At 43.2% G+C, this 26,678-nt stretch overlaps 1 protein-coding gene and 1 non-coding gene across 5 annotated transcripts in view; both read right to left on the bottom strand.

The window, feature by feature from the left end:
• Window positions 1-26,678, bottom strand: part of PLA2G4A (phospholipase A2 group IVA) — an 80,019-nt gene that overhangs the window by 38,960 nt on the left and 14,381 nt on the right. For 3 of the 4 annotated variants that reach the window (XM_035122361.3, XM_035122363.3, XM_035122362.3), the window contains exons 2-3: window positions 16,474-16,596; window positions 4,216-4,297 (exon numbers count right to left, since the gene is read on the bottom strand). In XM_035122361.3, the coding sequence (XP_034978252.1) occupies window positions 4,216-4,297; window positions 16,474-16,506 (115 nt within the window). In that variant the 5' untranslated portion in view covers window positions 16,507-16,596. The remainder of the gene's footprint in view (window positions 1-4,215; window positions 4,298-16,473; window positions 16,597-26,678) is intronic. The other variant, XM_035122364.3, reaches the window with a different exon arrangement.
• On the bottom strand, window positions 22,306-22,378 carry TRNAK-UUU (transfer RNA lysine (anticodon UUU)). The gene has a single exon. It is a non-coding gene; the product is annotated as a tRNA-Lys (tRNA).

Raw genomic sequence — 26,678 nt, 5'->3', positions numbered from 1 at the left:
CTCCACTCTGGATTTGTGTTGTGTTTAACCCAGGCATCCCAACTGTGGCCCTCCAGATGTTTTGGCCTACAACTCCCATGATCCCTAGCTAACAGGACCAGTGGCTGGCCCCTTCAAGACTCCCCCTCTCGCTGAGTTGGAAACACACACCTGACACAGTTTGCCATTCCCGTCTCCCACTCAGGAGTGAACCATTTTCTCCAAAAGGCAAAAGGAGTGTCCCAAAAATGTCCACCCTCTAAGATCACCCCTGTCAGGGCAGTCCAACAGACCTTGGTAGTATACAGAGGTACCTCGGGTTACAAACGCTTCAGATTACAAACTCCGCTAACCCAGAAGTAGTACCTCAGGTTAAGAACTTTGCTTCAGGATGAGAACAGAAATTATGCTCTGGCGGCGCGGCAGCAGCAGGAGACCCCCCCCCCATTAGCTAAAGTGGTGCTTCAGGGTAAGAACAGTTTCAGGTTAAGAACGGACCTCCGGAACGAATTAAGTTCTTAACCAGAGGTACCACTGTATAAGGCTAGAGAACAAGGAGCCTGAGATAAGCCAGCATTCTCCACCTCCTCCTTCCCAGGGTTTTCCAGCAGGTGATAGGCGACTATGGGGTTGCTGCGCTCATCTCGCTTTCACGCTGAAAGAGCCAGTGTTTGTACACAGGCAGCTTTCCAGGTCATGTGGCCAGCACGACTAAACTGCTTCTGGCGCAACAGAACACCATGACGTAAACCAGAGCGCATGGAAACGCCATTTACCTTCTCGCCGCAGTGGTACCTATTTATCTTCTTGCACTGGTGTGCTTTCAAACTGCTAGGTTGTCAGGAGCTGGGATAGAGCAACGGGAGCTCACCCTGCCACGGGGATTCAAACCGCCAACCTTATGATCGACAAGCCCAAGCTCAGTGGTTTAGTCCACACTGCCACCCGCGTCCCATAACCAGCAGGTGAAACCAGTAACCAGTCAAGGCAAATGAGTTGCCAGGGGGAAGCTATCAAACATACCCACCTCAGTTTCTTACCTTTATAAGTACCTACAGGACTTATAAAGATATCACTTTTCATCATACAGCGGTACCTCGCAAGACGAATGCCCTGCAAGACGAATTTTTCGCAAGACGAATGCTTCTTGTGATCTGATGGTGACTCACAAGATGAATTCGTTTTGCGAAAAATTCGTCTTGCGAATCGCGGTTTCCCACAGGAATGCATTGAAATTTAATTAATGCCTTCCTATGGGCAACAAAAGAAATTTCAATCTATTCCTATGGGAAACCGCGTTTCGCAAGACAAATTTTTCACAAAACGAATTGACTCGCAGAACGAATTAAATTCATCTTGCGAGGCACCACTGTAGTTATCATCTTGCACAAAATTTACTAATCCAGCTTTTGAGGTCGCTGAGACTCCAATTACATCTGCAAATGTTTGTAGGTGAGTAGCACCTTCACTTCAGCAGGTAGCCAAGATGTAATGGCAACTCTCAGTCGAGGATATTTATTTTTTTATAATAAATTTTTATTGATTTTACATAATAAAGAAAACATACACATACATAACATATTTTCCACCTTCTCCTACCCCCCCTCCAAGAGCCCCCTCCTCCCACAAGAGAATCCCCTGGAAAGTGGGCAATCGAAGGTGATTCATTTTGTAGTTGGGTTTCTCCCCCCCTCCCCCCTCCCCCCAGAGCCCCCCCCTGCAACCAAGAGGCCCCAGGATGACAAGACGATGAGCAGGCGGTTATCCACCCAACTGTCTTTCCAAACTTACAAATCAAAAGAAAAAAGAAACACAACAAAAAAAGACCAATAAAAAACAAAACATTAACATCAACAAAAATTAAACCTTATCTTCTTTCCTAAACATTGTCCCTTGGGCTTCCCCCAACCCCCCCCCTTTATTGATTTTCATTTGCCAAATCTACTTTTACAGTTCTCATTTTTCACAAACCATTTTAATCTCATTTAATTTATCCTTATCTATTTAGCCATTCACTCCAATTATCTATAAATTATTATTATTTATTTATATATCTCCTTCCATTCCCCCCTTTCCCCCGCACCCCAGAGCTCTCCCTGCCACCGAGGGCCATCCGGGATGCAAAAGAGAAGCGAGGAATGGTTCTTTTCCAGCTGGATTCCCCCCTCCCCCCCCATTCCGGTAGTCGTCCCCCCCCCCTGCGACCAAGGGACCCCAGAATGGAGACGACCCACAGGGGTGGGTTAGAACACCCAGCTATCCCTTCCAATTCACTTTTTTACCAGCTATAGTAATAATCTCATTTCTAATCTAAGGAAAAAACCACTTCACTAATCTATTTTCCCAGTCGAGGATCTTTAGATGACCACTTTTTTTCTCTTTACAGAAAGGTTTGTGGGGGTTTTTTTGCAAAATGTGTCATCAAAGTTTGCCCTCAACACTTCCTTGGAACGATATCATTGGCCTCCTTCACAATCCATAAAGTCCCGAGATTATCAACTACCAATATGAGAAACAAGTGCTTTGTGCCAGATGAATGTGTTACCATTCAAAAGCAATTCGTTTCATTCGAAGGAATATGAGATAGCATTTGCCATCGAAACCCACAAGATTTGCATAAACCTCTGGCTCTGCTGCAATTCCAAAAAAACATATATTCATATATGCAGGGAAGGAAGGGAAAATAGTTCAGAAACTAACAACAACAAACAAACGCACAGGGTTCTGGATGGGATGTAACTCTGCCGACCCATACGGTTTACTATGCACGCAATTACTTTGAAAATTCATCAGTAGTAAAGTTAACCAACAAGTGCCAAAATTTCAAAACTTCATCATCTATATATTTCCTTTGTAATAGCCTCTGATATTGTTGACCAAGGATGAGAATGTATAGGAAAGAGCAGCACATTGATGCATTAAATGATCGCACATTAATTTCTAAAGGGGGGATATAGCCAAAGCGGTGTCCTGCAGATGTCGTGGGCCACAACTGTCACCAATAATAATAATAATAATAATAATAATAATAATAATAATAATAATAATTTATTATTTATACCCCGCCCATCTGACTGGATTTCCCCAGCCACTCTGGGCGGCTTCCAACAGAAATATTAAAATACACAAATTTCTTAAAGATTAAAAGCCTCCCTAAACAGGGCTGCCTTCAGATGTGCTCTAAAAGTCTGGGAGTTGTTTTTCTTTTTGACATCTGGTGGGAGGGCGTTCCACAGGGCGGGCGCCACTACCAAGAAGGCCCTCTGCCTGGTCCCCTGCAACTTGACTTCTCGCAGCGAGGGAACCAGGGATGATGGAAATTGTAGCCTAAAACATCCGAGAGGATGGGCAGTGGCCACCCCTATTCTAAGAGCTCATACTAGATTGCCTTTCAAACAAAAAGCACATTTTTGGTCTCTGGCTTTACTTTCTGTTTTGCCACAAGGACTCAGCAGAACTTTTGCACACACCCCTTTCTTGACCACAGCTAAACTGCTGAATTCTAAGTCAGTCTAAGAAGAGTAAAGTAAAGGCAGCAAACACACTCATTGGCTTTGCTGCTACTGGGAAGTGTAAAATAAAAAGTAAGCCTATCATTAACAAAAAAATAGTCAACAAAAATGCTGTTTAAGGCAGCGTTTCTCAACCACTGTTCCGTGGCACACTAGTGTGCCGCGAGACGCTGGCTGGTGTGCCGCGACGTGCGGCGACGAGAAGGGTGATTTGCATTGTCACGTGCCTGGCGGCCGCCAATAGACAACGCTGACCCGCCGGAAAGCAATATTTCTCCTCCTCTTTCCCAAAGCTCAATGCAAACGAGCCTGGCGGCCGCCAATACACAACACTAACCCGCCAGACGGCTTGTGAATCCTTATTACAGGAGATTGCAACCAACACAGCAATTGGCAAGTGTTTCTTACAGTCATAATTATAGTCAATATAGGGCAGCACATAGTTAAATTTTTAAACTTTTTTAATGGTGGTGTGCCTCGTGATTTTTTTCACGGAACAAGTGTGCCGTGGCCCAAAAAAGGTTGAGAAACACTGGTTTAAGGAACCTGCATTTCCTTAGTTGTTGCTTCTAACTGGCTGGTTACAATTTAAAAGCCAGAGAAAAATAGCAAGTTTAAGATTAGACCTCTTTCATACGGTAAGAATCCAGCATGTGTCACTTGGAGCGCATGCACACCGAAATATCCCGCAGAGCAAAAGGAACAAAGCTGAAGTGATACTTACGCATGTCGCCAAAAGACCCTTTGGTGACATTCTTGGCTTGCTTAATCGTCACGGTGAAGACGTGCGAATACTGGTGTTCCACCTGCATGCCAAAACAACAGTTGATGTTAAGGAAGGAAATGAAAGGCCACAGAGCGCATAAATCAAACAACCCTCTCCAACCAATTTTCAACTTGTCTAAGACACTCTCCAAGTTTGTTTTCCCAAAAGCAAAGGAATCACCCACTGGAAGACACAGCATCTTGAATCAGAAGTCTTCAGCTTTACTGAACATTGAGACTACATTGAGCGTAACTGACTATAACTACTGTACTCCTACACAACTGCTCGTTCCCTTCGCCACCACACCTTTGTGTTTTTAATTTTTAGCGTCAATGAATTCAACACTCCTCCCCTCCGAGCACAGACATTTCGTTAGTCATCAAAAAAACAACAAAAAAAAAAAAGCAGGGGCTGGGGAAGCCAAAAGTTTTATAGATGCCTTTAACTTTACCCTGTGCTTGCAATTCCCTCCTAGGGGAAAGGTACAATTATACCTAAATACTTTACTGCAGAAGGCATACCGTATGCCTATGTGCATGTGGAAATGTGTTTACATTCAGGATACTTACATATACTAGAGCAGTTGTTTTCCAACTTTCTAACTTCACAGGATCCTTTCCACACTGGCCTAGCTCACACATCATGCTAAGCCACAAGACGGCTCGCCACGACCAGGCAAATATACAGGTTCCTGGAGAGGAGCTCCCAGCTCCTTTCCTATCAAGGCCGGCAGATTTATTGACGCAACCAGTAACACTGTGTTCTGTGATGTAGTACCCCAACGTTTTGCCCTAACCTGTTAGGCCAGACTCTCTGCTTTACCCCAAATCACCTTCCAGTTTGGCTGCGCAATCAAGATAGCTTTTGACATCAGCTGGAAGGGAAATTGCCTGGAAGGGAAATTGAATGCTGCTGCCTCTTCCAGGTCTTCTTCTGAGTGGCTTTTGACACAGCGAGTTGCATTCTTGTATCGGCCCAACTATGAGTTTTAGCTGAGGGTGAAGTACAGTATTATGACATGGGCATTCTTTTAACAACCAGGTTCCTTTGTAATAGCCCCAGATCCCTCCTTGGACCCCGGCAAGATATATTCTGCAATTTGGTAGGCCAAATTTAAGTTTGATGAGGCCCTAAGCTACTGAAGGTAATGGGGCCCTTTATAGGTCCAGCTGTCCTTTGTCAACAACAAATTGCCACTGTTGTTTGTGTTGAATATATGCTATATGGTAATTTATGGACCTAATAGGTATCTAAAGCCATTTGCACCGAACAAAATATGTATTTTATCAAAGTAATTGTTGAACTGAAATACAATTAAGAAGAAGTACTGTATATTAATAGTGAAATACAATTAAGGAGAAGTATATTAATAGTGAAATAATTACCAGCGATATTTTAGGGAGCAGGCTATCAGGTGGGGCCCATTACTTACATCATAGGAGCCTACACAACACAAAACACTGTTGCTGTATGCAAGTTTAATTTTATTTGTTTTTTTTTAATCTTATATTTTGGAAATGTACATCCAGTTGGGTTTTTCCTTTAATTTTTTTTGGCTTGTTAGCTTATACATAAACCCGGCACTGTGTAGGACCATACTGAATATGCAATTGGGAGACCCTACACATTTGTGGAGTAGCTATCCCAACGTACTGAGGACACTCAACTTTATTGTTCTTCCAAAAGCTACTCTAGGAACAGATTTAACGGGGGGGACGGACTGTTTGACAAGAGGGAAACATAATGAGGATAAAAAACAAACAATTTAGAAGAAATGCTGCTTAGGAATTCCCGTTTTCTGCCCAGCTGATGCACCTCAAACACCATAAACAAGGCTGGGTTTTAACAATACAATGGCAGGGTTAACTTGACATTATTGTCAGAATACTACTTTATTAACAGGTTGAAACAAAAAAAAATCCTTCCAGTAGCACCTTAGAGACCAACTAAGTTTGTCATTGGTATGAGCTTCAAATACACTGAAACAGAAGTCACCAGACCCTTATGTATAGTGAGAGGGTGGGGAGGGATATTACTCAGAAGGGTGGGGGGAATGGGTGATTGGCTGATAGGTGTGGTAAACCTGTGGATGACTTTTAACGACTGCAATTGGTTTTACAGGAAAATGCAAGGGGTGAGATGGCTAAAAAATAGCATTATCATGTATAATGAGATAAGAATCCAATGTCTCTGTTCAGACCAAGTCTCTCCATGGTTTTAAGTTTGGTAATAAGTTGCAATTCAGCAACTTCTCTTTCCAGTCTATTTCTGAAATTCTTTTGTAATAAGACAACTACTTTGAGATCTTGTATAGAATGCCCTGGGAGATTGAAGTGTTCTCCTACTGGTTTCTCTGTCTTGTGATTCCTGATGTCAGATTTATGTCCATTTATCCTTTGGCGTAGGGTTTGGCCTGTTTGTCCAATATAGAGAGCTGAAGGGCACTGTTGGCATTTGATGGCATACACAATGTTAGAAGATGAGCAATTAAATAGTCCTGAGATGGTATGTTTGGTGTTGTTAGGTCCAGTGATGGTATTGCCTGGGTGTATGTGGCAGCAAATTTGGCATCTGGGTTTATTGCAGGCTCTGGTACCAGTGTCCATGTTAAGTCTGGTGGTAGTATTATTGTGCGTGAGGAGTTGCTTAAGATTGGGTGGCTGTCTGTAGGCAATGAAAGGTCTTCCTCCCAGAGCTTGAGAAAGAGGACTGTCATTGTCTAGCTAGCTTAGTTGCCTGGGGCGAATAAGAATCCTCTTCCTCAGGAAGTAGACAGAGAACCTTTTATAACAGGGGTGGGAGACCTCAGGCCAAAAAGAGGCCCCCCAGGTCTTCATACCTGGCCCTCAAGAGTCCACCCAAAACAAGGTGGGAACTTGAGGGAACACAACTTCAAGGCCGAAAAAGGTCCCCACTCCTGTTTCATGGAGTGAAAGTTGGTTCTTCTTCTTCCTTCATCCCATCAACAGAAGCGAAAAATGTCTGGCGGGGTGGAGGGCCCTTTGCTTCTAACCCGGCAGGTATTGCATGGCTAACAAGGTGCCAGCAAGCTTCCTTACGGAAGGCACAGTGATCTTCCTTATCTTTTTATAATCAGCACTTTTGTTAAAATGGAGGAAGGGCAGGAGGAAAAACTCAAAAACAAACAAACAGCATATGAGTATAAAGCCAGTGAAAACCATTTATTCATGAAAATGTCTTTAAACAGATCAATAAATACTGTTTGGTTAAAAAGAGAATATTCATACTGCAAAGGCCTGTCTAAACATTATACTTTGCAAAAAAAAAAAAAAAAGTTCAAAGAAGGGAGGGGTGATTCCTTCCGAACCTCTATTGATAGAGCGTTCCACAGGGCAGGGGCCACCACACTAAAGGCTCGGTCCCTAATAAAAGCCAACCAAAGCTTTCTAGGCCTACTGGAAAAGCCCGGAGTTCACTCTTACCATTCCTATAGTGTCTGTGACTCTTGAGAGTCCCATGGACTGCAAGAAGATCAAACCTATCCATTCTGAAAGAAATCAGCCCCGAGTGCTCACTGGAAGGACAGATCCTGAAGCTGAGGCTCCAATCCTTTGGCCACCTCATGAGAAGAGAAGACTCCCTGGAAAAGACCCTGATGTTGGGAAAGATTGAGGGCACAAGGAGAAGGGGACGATGGAGGATGAGATGGCTGGACAGTGTTCTTGAAGCTACGAACATGAGTTTGACCAAGCTGTGGGAGGCAGTGGAAGACAGGAGTACCTGGTGTGCTCTGGTCCATGGGGTCATGAAGAGTCGGACACGACTAAACGACTAAACAACAACAAGACGTGTCTGTGACAGGAACGCTAATCATGGTGCGGAAACTTAACGCATCATGTCCGCACCTGCATTTTCCTTCTACTTCTTCTACTTCCTTGGGAACAGCAAGGAAGCTTAAGGAGACGTTTTAGAAAGGGGGAAAGCTTCGTTTCAACAGCTCCCTTCACAAAAAGCAGAACTAAGGATAAAATCATTACTTATTAATTGGTTAATAATGGCATTTATATATTGCCTTTCTGCACCAAAGGCAACCAAGGGCAGTTTACAATTAACACAAGCAAAAAAAGGTACAAATTTTTCTCAAGCTGGCCTTCAGTGGCTTATGACACTAGCTCCCTGGCTTCTGCTTTCCCTCAAGGCACCCAGGTCTTGAATGGACCCAGGGAAGATGGCAGGTGGGGTTTCGCCAACTGTCTTCTCAGGCCACCAATGGGCTCCTTCAGGCACTGGTGATTATGTGCTCCCTCATCTTTGGACTCTCCTCAGAAACACTTATTGTAGTTATATACTTGCATATATTAAGTATAATAATTACTTAGCATGCACGAATAGCACTTTATAGATCATTCAGAACACTTCACATACATTCCTTATAACTAATTTCCAAGGTAGGCCACTATTATTATCCTTATATTGAAGACCAATGGGAGGGAGGAGGGCCAAAAGCACAACTGTAAGGCGAGACTGTTCTGGCCTAATCTGACACAACTCCCAAGAAGAACATGGTTTATGAGAGGGCCCTACTTCTATCAAATTGCTCAAAAGCCTAGAGAAACTACTGAGTCATTTGTCAGGGAAAGGCAGCCAATGTAACACCAATTATTAAAAAGGGATCGTGGAAACTATAGGCCGGTTAACTTAATGCCCGTTCTGGAAGAACTGGTGGGAAGCATTGTAAAAGGTGGAATTACCAAGCACATATAAGCCCAAGTCTTTCTGAGGAAGAACCAACATCGCCTCTGTGAGGACAAGTCCTGTCTCACTAACCACTGAGAGTTCTCTGACAGAGAATTCTCTAAACAGCAGATCAGGCTTCCTCAACCTCGGCCCTCCAAATGTTTTGAGACTACAATTCCCATCATCCCTGACCACTGGTCCTGCTAGCTAGGGATCATGGGAGTTGTGGGCCAAAAGCATCTGGAGGGCCGAGGTTGAGGAAGCCTGCAGTTGATAATAGAGGTGATCTAGTTGACCCTGTGTAGATGGGCCTTTGGTCCGATCGTTGAGCTCTCATGTTTGCTTGTTTTTCAATGATTGAGATAGAAACAATTTTGCTGACACATCAGAAGAAAAGGAACCATTCATCATTACACCTTACCAATAAATTTTGGAAAAGGCTAGCAGCCTGGGAGCCCAGCACTATTTGGTTTTTGTGGATTATGTACTATTCAAGTACTGTACTGAGATACTCCCCTTGCCTGACATTGACTGCCATAGCATTGTTGCACAACTGAAAGAAATATTTGATTACTTCAGCTTTCCAGAAGAGCTTGGACTTACCACGCAACCCAATTTATGGCAGTAGAATTTCAACCATTCTGTGCATCTTACAACTCTTGACACGTTACCACTAGCCCTCACTAAGCACAAACTGCAAGGCAGAGAGAATTGCCCACATATTGCTATTTTAAGTGACAACTCAATAGAATCAATAGCTACTGACTATAGCTCAACAAAACTGCTAATAGGGTGAGAAATCACAATACTCATTCAAATCCTAAAGAAGGAACTCGTTGCAAAATGGACTGTCTGGAAAGTGTTGCTACATCAGATTACCAAGCTATCAGAAGCTATAAAGATTTCTATAATGGGAATAATTCAGTGTGAACTACCACAGGAGACAGTTTATATATTAAATTTGATGAAGAAGAGACATTGCATACTTCAGGTACCATACGAAGGTAATACAAATCATCCAGACTGTATTCTGTTGAGGCCGAACATGGGAATGTGTAAGAGACGCTGGTTCACTTATCAAATGCAGACACCTGAGAAGTCAAGTTCATCTATGAAGACTTTTGTACTCAAGGCTTCGCTTGACTGACAACAATGGAATCATAGAATCATAGAGTTGGAAAAGACTACAAGGGCCATCCAGTCCAACCCCCTGCCAAGCAGGAAACACCATCAAAGCATTCTTGACATATGTCTGTCAAGCCTCTGCTTAAAGACCTCCAGAGAAGGAGACTCCACCACACTTCTTGGCAGGAAATTCCACTGTCGAACAGCTCTTACTGTCAGGAAGTTCTTCCTAATGGTTAGGTGGAATCTTCTTTCTTGTAGTTTGAATCCATTGCTCTGTGTCCGCTTCTTTGGAGCAGCAGAAACCTTTCACCCTCCTCTATATGACATCCTTTCATATATTTGAACATGGCTATCATATCACCCCTTAACCTTCTCTTCTCCAGGCTAAACATACCCAGCTCCCTAAGCCGTTCCTCATAAGGCATTGTTTCCAGGCCTTTGACCATTTTGGTTGCCCTCCTCTGGACACGTTCCAGCTTGTCAGTATCCTTCTTGAAATGTGGTGCCCAGAACTGGACACAGTACTCCAGGTGAGGTCTGACCAGAGCAGAATACAGTGGTACTATTACTTTCCTTGATCTAGATGCTATACTCCTATTGATGCAGCCCAGAATTGCATTGGCTTTTTTAGCTGCTGCATCACACTGTTGACTCATGTCAAGTTTGTGGTCTACCAGGACTCCTAGATCCTTTTCACATGCACTGCTCTCAAGCCAGGTATCACCCATCCTGTATTTGTGCCTTTCATATTATTATTTTTTGCCCAAGTGTAGTACTTTACATTTCTCCCTTTTAAAATTCATCTTGTTTGCTTTGGCCCAGTTGTCTAATCTGTTAAGGTCATTTTGAAGTGTGATCCTGTCCTCTGGGGTATTAGCCACCCCTCCCAATTTGGTGTCATCTGCAAACTTGCTCAGGATGCCCTCAAGCTCATCATCCAAGTCATTGATAAAGATGTTGAATAAGACTGGGCCCGAGACAGAACCCTGTGGCACCCCACTAGTCACTACTCTCCAGGATGAGGAGGAGCCATTGATGAGCACCCTTTGGGTTCGGTCAGCCAGCCAGTTACAAATCCACTGAATGGTAGCATTGTCTAGCCCGCATTTTACCAGCTTCTTTACAAGAATATCATGGGGCACCTTGTCAAAGGCCTTGCTGAAATCAAGATAGGCTATATCCATCACCACTCAATGTAGACTTCAGGAAGACTTCAAGATTCAAAGTTCTTGTCTAGCTTCCTGACTGGTGCGTACTCATGAGAGGAAGGGCTCAGTAGAAGAACATAACATGGATCAATCATCTCACTCAGTATAAGCTTTCTATGTTTATATGTCATCCAAACCTTCCACGAACATTCTACTTCTTGTTTTAATCATATCACTTTTCCTTCTGCACAGGCTTCCTTTTTCTCAGCCTGTTTATCTTTAGCTTATTCTTTTGGTCTACTATAAATATTTACTCCTGTTGCTCCCATTCATTGTCTTAGGAACTCAAAAACGTTTTTACTTCTTCTTTTTTAAGACAGGGTTAGAGCTCAAGTCTATCACACACAAACACCCAACACACACACATTTATGCCAGGGTTAGGCAGAGGAAAATGCAACCTTTTAGCCCTACAGTGAGTATAAAAGGTGGCTTGTGTCCTGCAGGCTTATGCTTCTGTTGCAAATAAGATTTAGATAAATACAGGTTCTGCTGAATGGTAACTGTCAATTTTCTTCTAGCTATACTGCATAATTAAACTCAGAGAGGATAAACTCAAAGACCTCAACATTACTCTGGAACTGAAAATAGCTTCTCCCCAGTCTTCCCAGATAGCAGTTGTTGCATAAAAGGAAAGGGGGGTGTCTGAGTGTGCGATAGTACATGCTGTTTGTTGTTTAGTCGTGTCTGACTCTTTGTGACCCCATGGACCAGAGCACGCCAGGCACTTCTTCCACTGCCTCCCACAGTTTGGTCAGACTCATGTTGGTAGCTTTGAGAATAATAATAATAATAATAATAATAATAATAATAATAATAATAACAACAACAACAACAACAACAATAACAATAATTTATTTATTGTTTCCCCAGCCACTCTGGGCGGCTTCCAGAAGGATATTCAAATACAATAATCTATTAAACATGAAAAGCTTCCCTAAACAGAACACTGTCCAACCACCTCGTCCTCTGTCATCCCCTTCTCCTTGTGCCCTCAATCTTTCCCAGCATCAGGGTCTTTTCCGGGGAGTCTTCTCTTCTCATGAGGTGGCCAAAGTATTGGAGCCTCAGCTTCACGATCTGTCCTTCCACTGAGCACTCAGGGCTGATTTCCTTCAGAATGGATAGGTTTGACCTTCTTGCAGTCCATGGGGCTCTCAAGAGTCTCCTCCAGCATCATAATTCAAAAGCATCAATTCTTCGGTGATCAGCCTTCTTTATGGTCCAGCTCTCACTGAGAGCGATAGTACGTACACAACATAATTTTCTTTCAGCCTACATCCATTTATCCATACACCATCCTGCTTCTCTACTCACACTAACTTATATGGATTTGGGGACTATGCCTCACCCATCTGCATGCATAGAAAGAGTGAGGAAAACCTACCGTTGTAAAAAAATATTTGCATAAGAGTGGTTACATTTATTTATGTATTTTAAAACTTTTAAAAACTTTGCTCTAGAACCAAAAAGGTTCCCAGTGTTCCTTAGACAGTAACAGTCAAGACATCCCTGACTGTGCAGGCTCACAGCCACAAAGACAAAACACAAAAGGGGAAAGGTCTGGAGAAGGAAGAGGATGACAAGCAAACCAATTCTTAAATCTATTTTTACTAATGAGTAGCTTGAATGGAAACAGGCAAGGAGAAGAGGAGCCAATCAGAGCTGGTCTGTCAAGGAAGCCAATTGAGTGGCCGCGAAAATTCTATCTCTCCTTCACTCCAGCCAATTGGAACAGTTGCTAATAGGTGAGCCAATTTGGAGGAGCCAAAAGGAGCTGATTTATTGGCCAAACTGATGGGTTGGTGGTATAGTCATTTTTTGTTATAATTTTTATTAAATTTCTGTTTTACATTTTAGAATATTCACTTAAACATCCTTAAAATATGAATGACTTCCCTTCCTCTCTTTCCGTGGTTCATTTTGCACAACGTAAATCCCTGCACATTTTATTTAAACTAAACCATTCAGTATGCCATTATAACATCCATCAAAACTTATTTACACTGTTGAATTCATCTTAATGCTGCCCATGTTTTCAGATATACACAATTTTCCTCCATATATTAAATAAGCATTTTCCAATCTTCTCTAAATATATGTTCTTCTTGTTCTCTTATTCTTTATGTTAGGTCTGTGAGCTGCGCATATTCCATCAGTTTAAGTTGCCATTCTTCTTTAGTTGGGACTTCGCTCATTTTCCATTTTGGGGCTAACAAAACACAAGCTGAAGTGGTCAAATCAGTCCTTTGCATGCAGATAATAAGAAGGTATTTTTTTGTTATTTAAAGGATTCCTATTCTTCTTATGTAAATTGGACAATTTCTAAAACAACTGCAGAGGTCTGCTTTATCTGCAAAGGGACCATAATGAAAACAGAACTCACTGAAATGTCTGCCTTTTAATGCTATTTGATGGTGGTGACCAGAACTGATACTTCATAGTAGGCGGTTGTTGTTACCATGTAAATCTTTAGCTGTTTTGTATTACAGTGGTACCTCGGGTTGCGGCCCCGATCCGCAACCCGAGCGGCACTTTCATCCATGCATGAAAGCGCGATGGTGTGCTTCTGCACATGCGCGATGCGCGCAGAACGCTTCTGCGCACGCGCACGCGGCACAACCCAAAAGTAACCACTTCCGGGTCCACCACGTTCATATCCTGAAAGAACGCAACCCGCAGCGGACGCAACCTGAGGTATGACTGTATGTGTTCGGTATCCTGACTCTGGCTACCTGGCATCAGTTGTTTGCTTATTTGTTTCATTTCACGACATTTATTTGCCACTTCATTGAAAGAAAACCTCAAAAAAGAATAAAACAATAAGCTTCTTCTGCAGCACAGTAGACAGTGCTGGATCTGGAAGTCGTTGGAAGTGTTTGAGCACATTGTAAATCTTCACACTGGCATATTCAAATATGCCAAGTGGCACTTTTCATCCAGGAGGTGGCAAGACTAGCTTACCTCATCCTACGTGACAACCTGCAACGGGATAAACCCGTAATATGATCATGTTCATCCTCCATTCCTCACTCCAAATCAAACAAACAAACAGTACACACAGAGTGGTGAAATACTCGCTGTTACAGCCTCTTTGCAGCAGACTCACAGAAAAGGATGTGACTGTATGTGGAGGGAAACCCAAAGCCACAGAGGCGATAAAGGATCACTTCAAGGAAGCACAGAAAAGTATTTTTAGCACCCCAGCAGTTCAGCATTATGATGAATAATCTGGCAGCTATCTATGAACAGACGCTGCTTTCTTCTCCTGCTCCCAGCTCTTTCCAGAGAATCTGGATATACTACAGCAAATATTTTCATACAGTTCTCGGGAGAATAAGAAGCCACCTGTTAGTTTCAGTAAACACACACCTGCATTTAAGGGTATTAATTACTAATTTTCACAGTAAAAAAAGTAAAAAGTATTTGCCCATAATGATTTGAACCGAAGCAAACAGAACTCAAACCAAACCATTTTGCCTCAACAAAAAAATTATAATCCATAAACAATACTTGATTTGCACTACTTGATGGGGTCTCTTGTTCAGCCAATTGAGTAATGGACAGTGGGAGAGCCTTAGATACCCAAGAACAGTCCACTAAGTTTCTAATTATGCCGATTGGTTTTTGACCAATTTACTCAGCTGGCATCCCTCACAATCTTAAGCAGTGTTTCCTGATCAAGTCTGTAAAATGACGTCTGAACTACAGTGGTACCTCGGTTTAAGTACACAATTGGTTCCAGACGTCTGTACTTAACCTGAAGCGTACTTAACCTGAAGCGAACTTTCCCACTGAAAGTGATGGAAAGTGGATTAATCCGTTCCAGACGGGTCCGCAGAGTACTTAAACTGAAAGTACTCAAACCGAAGCGTACTTAAACCGAGGTATGACTGTATACAGTGGTACCTCGACAACCGAACGACTCGACTTCCGAAGTTTTCGACTTCCGAAGTCGACAACCCCTGAAGTCTTTTCGCCGCATGCGCAATCGGCGCATGCACAGAAGCGCAAAATCACGCTTCGCGCATGCGCAGAACGGGCACTTCAAGAACCGAAGACTTCGACTTACCAAGACAGCCGCGGAACGGATCGTCTTCGTAAGTTGAGGTACCACTGTATAGAGTTGTAAAGGCCCCAGAACAATTAGGGGGTGGGGGAGAGACATTTTCGAGGAAAAAAGCTCTTTCTGTGCTGTGTTTTTTTGCTGCAGAGAGAACATTTTAAAGCCCCCGTCTAGCTTACTGGGCTCTGGGAAGAATGTATGCCAAATAGTACAATTTTATATTCCAACTAAGTAATAAAATAACCCATTTAAGTAGTTAAAACAGTAAAATGGGTGCAGGGTTCATAAGTAAGTTTAGCTGATATTTTGGTTTTTCCAAAAAATGTCATTCCTCCCCCCCCCCCCACCGTGTTGAAGCCATGGGCATAGCCAAGGGGGAGGGGGCAGGGAGGGGCAGTTGCCCCCACCCTAAATTAATAAAAATACATAGCTAACAAAAGGCCTGCCCCCTTCCTAACAAAACTCCTGGCTACGCCCATGGTTGAGGCACAGGTGTTTTTCCACGGCTTCAACAATTAAATAAATTCTACACCTCTAAAACTTGAAATCAACTGTTTGTTGCGGCTGAGCTCCTTCAACTTTCTCTGCCTTTGGTTCTTCTTGCTTGAAGGAAGGTCATTTGCAAGTTTTCAATACAAGCCTTCCACGCCTAGTTTCCGTAATTTGTCAGAGGAGAAACTGTCTCCTTGAAACATGAACAGCAAGCCAGAATCCTGAAGTCTTTGCTTATTTTCAAGCCCTCAACTAATCAGTTTAATCTGTAATTAAAGTTTTAGTTACCTAGTTACACGCTAGTACAGAATTTATCTTACTAAATATATCAGCTTTTGGGTTTATGGCTGTTATTTTTTTTACAGAGTTTATATCCCCTTATCTTCAGAAATACATGAATTGAGGACAGCTGGAATATATTTTTCCTTACTCAATGCACTTAAAATATTTTCACATCGTTTTTTTTTCAAATTTTTCCCAGCTCACCCAACCTTACAGTGGATGATGCTTATAGACACAATTCCTAAAATTGCAAGCCTCGTTAAAATAATTTGTTGTAGTTAATGCCATTGTTATTAGCTGCAGTTTATCCTGAGCATTGGGAATAGAAAGTCTAACCAACTCACCATAATTTGCTGATAAGGATCTGTAGAAGACATTTTGGTTTCGGTAACAGCGTGAAATGGACGATGTTATCAGCTGCTGATGTAATGTTCTTTTCGCACTGGACACACGCAGTCTTTTAAGGGCTGTATAATTTAAAAAGCCAGAAAAAGTTTAAACTCTTTTTATTTCTGCAGCCAATCTCCAGACATAATATCGTGCCCCTAATTCACCACTGACCAAAAAAAGCTCTCTTGTGCCAAACCAACCTCCTGCTGGCTTTAACGGAAGACAAGCAAAAACAATAGTTTGGGCTTACAGGCTGAAAACTTACCTGCCATCTTTCGGGCTGCTAGTTTAAAGGTCACGGTGGCAGGTTTGTGTTCCAGCACCTCATTTTTCTCTCTTCATTGGGAGAGGGGTTTTGAAAAGTTCAAAGTTCAGTTCAGCTAAGGTGGAAAGAGCCTCCCAGCATTTCTTTCCAGTGCCTCAAATTTATGGAATTTCACATGTAAAATTAATCAGGCATAGCGGGAAGGAATGTATTTGATTGCGGCTTGCTCTGAATAAAATGCAGAAAATTCAGCTGTCCGTTTTTCAAAGGTAGTCACTATACCTGCAAGTATTTCACTTATTTACAGTGGTGCCTCGCTAGACGAAATTAATTCGTTCCACGGGTCAATTCGTGTAACAAATTAATTTCGTCTAGTGAGTCCCAGTTTCCCATAGGGATGCATTGAAACTTAATCAATGCGTTCCTATGGGCTCTGGGCGACTGGCGGCCGCCGCCTTGCCTGCCTTTCCCGGCATGGGGCACAGCCTAGGAGGTCTCCGAAGCTGCGCCCCATGCTGGCCATGCGCGGCAAGAGGCAGCTGCGGGAGAAGAGCTTCTCCTGCCGCCGCCTCCCGCCTGCCTTCCCCGGCATCGGGCGCGGCGAGCAGCAGCGGCGGGAGAAGAGCATCTCCTCGCTGCCGCCTCCCGCCTGGATCGGACAGGCATCCAGGCGGCGTGGGAAGACCTTTGCTTTCTTCCCGCGCTAGTGTTCCGCTGGTCTCTGCCGGTTGCCCCTCACTGCTCGCGGCAGTGCCTCTCAGCTGATCTTCCTTTGCCTTCTTCCCTTGCTACAGCTAGTTCCCCTTTCGCTAGACAAATGCCCCTTTCGCTAGGTTTTGCGATCTGAGGTTTTTATGGCCACTCTTCACAAGACAAAGTGGTGGCCATAGAAAACCTCATCGTCTTGCGAGGCAACCTCCAATCGCAAAACCTATTCATTAAGCGAAAAATTCATCTTACAGGGCATTCGTCTAGCGAGGCACCGCTGTATTTAAAAATATTCCTAACTTGTCTTTCAGAATTACCACTGAGATAACTATTGCAATGTTTTCATTGTCCAGTGGGGCATGTAGCCAACTACCATATCTCCAACAACAGTGACAGATCTATGTGTAAAAGGTAAAGCTAAAGGACCCCTGGACGGTTAAGCCCCGTCAAAGCGACTATGGGGTTGCGGTGCTCATCTCGCTTTCAGGCTATGGTGATGTCAGCAGCTGCTTTTGTTTAATGATGTGCCTGCCATATTTATAGGCAGTTCAAAAAGAACACTTGGACAGTTCAATAATTCAAGCCATGCAAATATTGTATTACCGGTAAGTGATGCAAAAAAGCTGCTGGGAACAATGTGAAAAAGACCCTGAACAAACATATCCATTTTTCCTTCTCCACGCAGACTCCACTGGTATTCTCCACAGAGCATTCACCACTATTTATAATATGAAGGAAATAATTATAGAACACAGGCTGCCTTTTTCTGAGATGTCATGATAAGGATGGCATTGTCAGAAATATCCAACATGGGGTTTTTAACAGGAATCTTATTGTGGCAAAGCTACATGAAACATTTATGTCTGAAAGTATCACCATAGCATAAAATTATTGAATTTGAGCTTCAAGAAGAAAAATGGAGATCTAGATTTCTCACTGCGACAAAAGTCCACCATGTTTTGACCTCAAAGAGGCATTTAGGGAGTATGAGTTCTCAACTGTCCCAAGATCCCTCTTTACTCTATATGGAATCTAGAAGCACTTATTACCTGTCCTCCTACTCTTCGTAGCATTCTAAATTATCATGGAATGCAAGACAGCATGTACAGTGGTACCTTGGTTCTCAAACTTAATCTGTTCCAGGAGTCCGTTTGACTCCTGAAACGGTTTGAAAACCAAGGCGCAGCTTCTGATTGGCTGCAGGAGCTTCCTGCACTCAAGCGAAAGCTGCATTGGACATTCGGCTTCCAAAAAACGTTCTCAAACCGGAACACTTACTTCCAGGTCTGCGGTGTTTGGGAGCCAACAAAGCTGTTCGGGAACCAAGGTACCACCGTCTATGCACACAAGGAAAATCCGTAGGTGTTGTTTCATCACACACTTTGCACATGAATTATAACCACTGGGCAGTTCTAAATTTTCCTTTCAAAAAAACCTGGTCTAACCCACAGAGGGAATCTTCTGGTGTTCTTAGGACAACCCCATGCCAATTGTCATTGCTTCTGAAGAGTCCTGCTTGACGTAGCTTTGGTATTTCCATACTTCTGAAACTTTTATTATTATAGCAAAACCAAATTGTAGTGGTACACCATGTACGCAGCTTTACTTCCTGGTGTCTGAACAGCAAATACTTTGTTCGGAGGTGTTGCAAAGTCATCACTCAAAACAATAATGGAAAGATTAAGGGAAAACAAGGTGACATCTTCCGTGTAAGCAGTAAGGCGAGATGCAAAATTGTGCAAACATACATTTCAGGAAATATCAAGAGCTATACAAAACAGACCATTATATTTATATTATGCCATTTCTACACACATTTCCATTGCTCCACATATCATATCACATCCCAGCCATTTTACCTGGATTCTCATAGCACTACCAATATTTAATTACAGCTGCAATTCTAAGCACACTTGATACACAAGTGCCGCTGAACACTGAAGGACTTAGCTCCAAGTAAACATGCACAGGATTGTTTCACTCATAAAGCTGAGAAAAAGCATTAGGCAAGCTGTATGAAATATAGGTAGTCATGCACTTAATATTAACATTTATGTAGTATTTACTTATTTCATTTATATCCTGTCTTGGCTATGGCTGTGGGAGAAGGAAAACCCTCTTGGGGTGTTAATGCTGCAAGGCAAAAGGTAAAGGACTCCTGGGTGGTTAAGTCCAGACAAAGGCAACTATGGGGTTGTGGCGCTCATCTCTCCTTCAGGCCAAGGGAGCCGGTGTTTGTCCGCAGATAGCTTTCCGGGTCATGCGGCCAGCAGCACTAAACCGCTTCTGGCACAATGGAACACCGTGACAGAAACCAGAGCGCATGGAAATGCTGTTTACCTTCCCGCCACAGCGGCACCTATTTATCTGCTTGCACTGGCATGCTTCTGAACTGCTAGGTTGGCAGGAGCTGGGACAGAGCAATGGGAGCTCACTCCGTTGCAGGAATTCGAACCACCGACCTTCTGATCAGCAAGCCCAAGGGGCTCAGTGGTTTAGACCACAGCACCACCCGCTCTGAACCCATCCATCATATACACATCCTAGAGACACCACAGGCTCCACTGATCCCCCATTCCGAGGAAACTGAACCCTGGGTAAGCTCCTGGAACCCCTGGAATCTTGCACTCCTCAGAGATTGGGGTACATCAATATTTTGGCAAGTGGTTTATCTGTCTGTTCTCCGTCCGTTCAAACACCTCTAGAGATATTGTTGCCAAACTTGGCATGACAGTTCCCAAAATGGAGGTGCTGGTTTTTGTCTATGTTTGGATGCCATTTTGAATCAAGTTGGAAGACAACAATGTTCCAAACTGCAATGATTTGGACATTCCTGAAGAGGATATCACCAAATTTGATACAATGGTGGGCTTTGTTCTATGTTTAGAAACCACTGGATGCCATTTTGGATCAAGATGGAAGACCAAAACATTCCCAACTGCACTGATTTGGACACCCCTGAATATCTCATCACCCCACTAAGCGTAGTAGTTCTTGAGATCAAGGTGGTTCTGGTCTATATTTGGATACAATTTTAAATCAAGATGGTGTGCTGACCCTTTCCAAACTTTAACCAAATTTAGCACACACACAAAATCAGATGAAAATGTGTTTTATACACATACCTGCCAAGTTCTGGCCTGAGAAATAAGGGACTGGACCGGAAGTAGCAGAACGGAAGTAGCACTGCAGCCATTTTGGAACTGGGCAAAGCAGCATCAAAAGTCGCTTCTGAGCATGCTCCGCCCAGTTCCAAAATGGCCGCCACGCCAGAATAAACCGGGGGAAAACAAAAAAAACAGTTTTTTCGGCTGGGTACAGCTGGAAAAACGGGGGTTTTCCGGGGAATACGGGAGACTTGGCAGCTATGTTAATACATGCATTTCTCAGTAGTCTCTTTACGCTTTTAAAAAATGGTTCTCATACAGTCACATAGTTGAGAACAGCATAAAGGCCATTGAATCCAACGTCACCTTATGGAAGTGTCACCTCCCTACACGCCAACAAATACAATCCCAGCTAGTCTACTACAGATAAAGAGCTGGTACATTGCAGGACAAACTACCTCCAGGCAAATCTGCTTGTTGTTATCAAGCAACTCCCAAGATTTGTCTCCCCATCCATCAGTCCCATACCAATAACAAAAAATATTTATCTGACCCAGAAGCCATGACCTTACATTCTGTAGTCTAGAATTCCATGCAAAACACTGAAACTCCAGTTTTTTGGTTCACACGGTTAGTCCTTTTATATATTAATGATGCCTCCTGCTTTTGGTGCCGTTCACAGATTTACACCATGCCAACATATATGGTGCATGTTGTAAAGAATGAGTGTGCGCAATCGTGCACTCCTGCAAAGTAAAATAGTCTGCAGGTGCTCCTTGGGTCATGGGCTCCTCAGTATTATTGCTGTCACCACTTTCCATTTTAAAACTATATATGGGTAAAGAGATCCAGTGCTGTGGTGTTTTGGGTGATCTGAAAGAGGGTGGAAGGAGACTTCTAACAACTGCCATTATGTTTACATATGAGACTCAGAGAGTGTGTTTGCTTAAGGCTACCTACTTACTAACTTCATGGCAGTAGAGGGATGACTTGATTCCTAGTTCCATCCCTTATCACTATATTAAACTAACTCACTATCATAACACAAGGGTGGGTGGAAGGTAGATCTGAATCTTCTGCTAGATTCCTGCATGATCAGCAAGGATTTCTGAGGTTCAGTTATTTAGCAAAGCTATCTACCAAAGGAAGCCCTGCTCTGTCTTTAATTATACAGCTGAAATGATGAAAGCTTGGGGTAACCAAGAACAGATTTGTGTGTGGAAAGACTATGAGCTCCATTCAATTCTGGGCCTCAAACCCAATTCCGGGGCTCAGGAGTCTTTACTTCTTAGTCTATGTCTCTTGCATTTGGCTCAAGTTGATGGCTCTCACAGTCCCAGTACAAATTAAAGTAGATCCTACAAGCCTAAGGTTTCCCCACCATTGTTGCACCATACTCCAATGTATGGATCCAAAGATGGGACTACGCAGATGGTGTTTGTTCTCTGTTGCTTGCATTACCACACTGGGCAATCAGGGCAAATATTGGGGAGGGATAAAACCTGCTTCCCCCCTCCGCCACAAGAAATATGGGTCAACAGAAGTTTGCCCAAGTATACATCCATGCACAAACCCAAAATAAAAGCTGTGTGCACAATAAAGCCTGCACACAATATGCAGGTGTAATGTATTGTCCTCAAGAGTTGTTTGGTTGGAATGGCCCATAAGGGTTACCTAGTCCAACCCCCTGGAATGCAGGAATCTTTTGCCCAACATGGGGCTCGAACCCACAACCTTGAGATTAAAAGTCTCATGCTCTACCGACTGAGCTATTCATCCCATGTATGCCACCCCCTGTATGGGTATTTTGAAAGAACTACATAATCACAATGAATTCTTAAAGAACTGGCTGTTCATATGTTTCACACTTATACATTGTCACCTTAGGAGACCAAACTAAATGACAATTAACAGATACCGGATGACTTTATTCAATTGTGCAGAACCAATGGGCTGTACAGTAGTATGTGGTGCAGGCTCCAGGTTCAAATTCCCACCTGGGATTGACCTCTCTCAGTGACTTATCTCACAGGGTTGCCATGAGAATGAAAACAAAAGTTGCAAAACTCTGCACTTCAAAGGTGTTAAGTCAGTGATAATTGGCCACAGGAAGATTAAATACTTTTCTCCTAACAGTAAAACTCAACAATGGAAGAAAGGGCTCTGTACGTCAGGCATCATTCAGAACTTCCGTTCATTGTGACTCAACAATGGCATTACTTTGAAGTTGTATATTTGCTTTTATTGAAGTATGATGGGATACCCTTGGTCAGAGTCCACATTTTTTTTTAAAAAAAAAAAAAGCTTGTGTTATTTCCATTAGGTAGCTCTAAATGTCTGTTCCTTAAATAAGTGGAAAAGGAAAATAACAAACGCTATGTCCTTTATAGTAGTCATTTATTATGAAGTATTATTGCAACTTGTTGGCATCTTCTCAATAATAAGTTGAAATCCTGGAACCGGATATGGGTGAACCATACAAGGGGGTGTGATCCCACCCAGACTAGACATATCCCCAGCCAACTGGTCTAATGAGTGCTTTGCTATCAATTCTGATTTATCTGGATTGAACTCAGTAGACCCATTTGTGGGTGATATGACTGGTATGGGTGGGGGGTCACACTCCCCTGTAATATTCAGGTTGATGGCTTCAACTGCTGGGTTCCACCCTGCTCCTATTGTGAGCTAGGCTACCTTCTATCAATTTCAGCTGATGTGCCAGCTACAGCTGCTTCGGGTAAACAGAAGCTCGCTCGGCGAACATTGTTCATGCTGGGGTGAGATCCAGTGTGGTGTAGTGGTTAGGAGCACTGGACTAGGATTTGGGAAACCCAGGTTCAAATCCCCACTCAGCAGTGAAGATCCCTGGGTGACGGCGAGACAGTCACTGCCCCTCAGCCTAGCAAATTGGAGGACAGGTGAGCTAACATAAACAAACAAATAAAATGCCCAGGTTGCAGTACAGCTCTGTGCTCAACATAAGAATGCCTTTGAAAATTGTTGGGAAAGTCCTGCTAGCACAAAATGCTCAACTATTGGCAGGTTAGAGTCAGCATACTGTACCCATATCTTCCGTATTCTGAAACATATGCACTGGTTACCTATGTTTCTAGGCCAAGTACTGCTTTCGGCCTGAAAACTCTCATCTCCCTGGGTTCTGACTATCTTAGGCAGGCATCCCCAAACTTCGGCCCTCCAGATGTTTTGAGACTACAATTCCCATCTTCCCCGACCACTGGTCCTGTTAGCTAGGGATCATGGGCCTGATCTTAGGGAATATCTCCTTCCACACTTGCCTCCTCAGCAGTAAAATGTGTTGGATAAACAGCTGCATATAATCAACATGCTTAACTCTAACCAATGCAAGAAGGGGTTAATACCATAGAGTAAGCTGTCCTGTCAGGCTTAGCAATGTCCACTTCCCCTCACCTTGGGAGGAACTAAGTAATCACGCCTTTGTTCACCCTCAGTCTACCTGAGAAACTGAACATATAAAGAGATTTGAGCTGGTTCAGACCATATGGCAGACCATATGGCAACCACAAGCCACTCCTGAGTTCCTATACCAATAATTTTGGAACTTTCACCACTTTGTGAAAGTTTTACTGCTGCACAACTTTTCTGAGGCACATGAAACGGACCTTTGGAGAGCTTGTAAGTAAACCATTTTTAACTCGCCAAACATGTGGTCTTTTTCTATGCTAGGGGAAGTGGGAAATTTTGGAAGGAACTTTGAATGGTATAGTTTAATGGTCTAACAGCTTATATTTCCACACTTTGCTTTTCTGCATCTCTTGTGATTTTAAATCTCCGCTGAAATTCTCTCACCAAAGAGTGCTTGCATCAAACCTGGATCTTGGCATCCAGGAATTCTCATGTTATACCTATTCCTTTTCCTTGGACCAACAAAACAGGAGTACCAAACGCCTAACAGGCCACAAAATACAACTGGCTTGGTGGGCCAGAAGTTGTCCAGTCCTGTTGAAAGTCTTTTTTAAAAAAATAACTCCAATGATCCTTAAGGCTACTTGTCTTCATCATCCTTTGGGAATGCAATCTAACCAGTCCAACTGGGTCATGCAGCCACAGCTAATGACTAACTGACAACTCTTGAAGAAGTTCGATAATAAACCCAGCTTTCTCCCATTCTGCTGCATAGGGTATTGCACAATTAAGTACTTGAAGGTTTTTAAGTGCTTTCCCCTAATTAATCCAACCTTGTTCACTCTATGAAATAGATCCCCTGACTTGATATATCAGCCACGTCCCTCCTTGCTTTCTTAAGCTATCTATGCCTTCGCGGGAGACAATAATGATGAAGCAATGTGACACAATTGGTATGGGGGGGGTGTTGGTGGTGGGTGAGGTTGTTGCTGCTGGTGGTTTGTTGTATCTTTACTTTAGACTTTGTTGCGCTTTATGTGGAAATGGTTCAGTTTGGTTTTGTATTTTTTGTTTAATGTTTCATTTATTGTTTATGACTACAGTGGTACCTTGGTTCCCGAACGGCTTAGCTGATGAACAAATCGGCTCCCAGGCGCCGCCAACCCAGAAGTAAAAGTGTCCCGGATCGCAAACGTTTTTCGGAAGCCAAGCGTCTGTTTCGGCTGTCGGCATTGTTTCCGGGGCCAATCAGCCAATCAGAAGCTGCGCCAGAGCGGATTGAGTTTGAGAACCAAGGTACCACTGTACTTTGGTTATGTTGTAGTTTTGCATTCATTTCATCTTACAAGCAGCCTTGAGCATGGTTTGAACTGTGGAAAGCAGGCATGTAAGTAAGTAAGTAACAGACAGTGAATTTCTGGCAGCTAGTTTTTCTAACCTCCACATGAACACAAGCAGAACTTTGCCAAAATTCTTTCTTTCTACAGAGCTCTTGAAGGCATGTAATCCCTGCCTTCCTTTGCATATGTCCACCCTATGGCAGGGATGGGGAGCCTCGGGGTGGCCCTCCAGACCCCTCAACCTGGCCCCTGAAACTGTGCCCAAGCCACATCCTTTCCCTAGCTACATCATCTCACCAGCCCTGCTCCACCAAGTGTTTTCTGCTTGGCTGGAAATGTGTCCTTGGAACTCCTTCGCTTCCTGGTTGGAGAACATTTATTTTATTTACTTGAATTTATACACCGCCCTATACCCGGGGGGGGGGGGGGTCCTCAGGGCAGTTCACGGAATAAAATCAAGATATACAACCACAAAATACATCATAAAAATAAAAACACCAACCCAATAGCCCCCCCCCCAACAAAAAAACACATTTTAAAAGGGCATAGGATGTAGTGTACGTCCTTGTATTTTTGTATCTGCATTACCCTGTAATGCCATACAACAAATTTAAGATTGAATGAATCAGAATAGTAGGGTTTGAGGGCACTAGGAGAAGGGGATGACAGAGGACAAGATGGTTGGACAGTGTTCTTGAAGCTACCAACATGAGTTTGACCAAACTGCAGGAGGCAGTGGAAGACAGGAGTGCCTGGCGTGCTATGGTCCATAGGGTCACGAAGAGTCAGACACGACTAAACTCTTAGAATTTTGAAGTGTCGGGAATAGCTCTAGTGGCTTTAGCCCAAACGTAGCAGAGTTTTCCTGCACAGCGCAGAAGCAAGTTGAGGTGGAAATGACTAGTCGGCTAGATGCAGAATAACTATTTACAGGATTTATTAAAAGAAAATAAAACCAGCAGAGTTTCTGCATACAAAGCAAAGCAAAATAAATCATTTCTCTTTCTCTCTCTCTCTCTCTCTTTCTCTCTCTCTCTCTCTCTCTCTCTCCCTCCCTCCCTCCCTCCAACCATACGCAGCACTCCTACTCCTAACACCCAACAAGAAACAACTGTGCTAGCATTCCTAGATAACAGAGTTCAGTGCTGGTCATTAACCAATCAGAGAGCTGTTGCCAGGCCAGGCAGACCTTGGCTTTCTGCCAAGAGTAAATTGACACTGCCTTGAGTTAACTGTGTGAAGCAAGAATCTGTAAGTTTCCCATGAGAACCAATTAACAGAAACCGAACATAAACGACTAAACAACAACAACAACAACAATGTATGCTTTGGAGTCATCACTGGGCACAAACTAG

This window comes from Zootoca vivipara, chromosome 7 (assembly GCF_965207765.1).
Source record: "Zootoca vivipara chromosome 7, rZooViv2.hap1.1, whole genome shotgun sequence".
Classification (NCBI taxonomy): domain Eukaryota; kingdom Metazoa; phylum Chordata; class Lepidosauria; order Squamata; family Lacertidae; genus Zootoca; species Zootoca vivipara.
The sequence above is the reverse complement of the archived record's forward strand: the minus strand, read 5'-3'. Positions and strand labels throughout refer to the sequence as shown.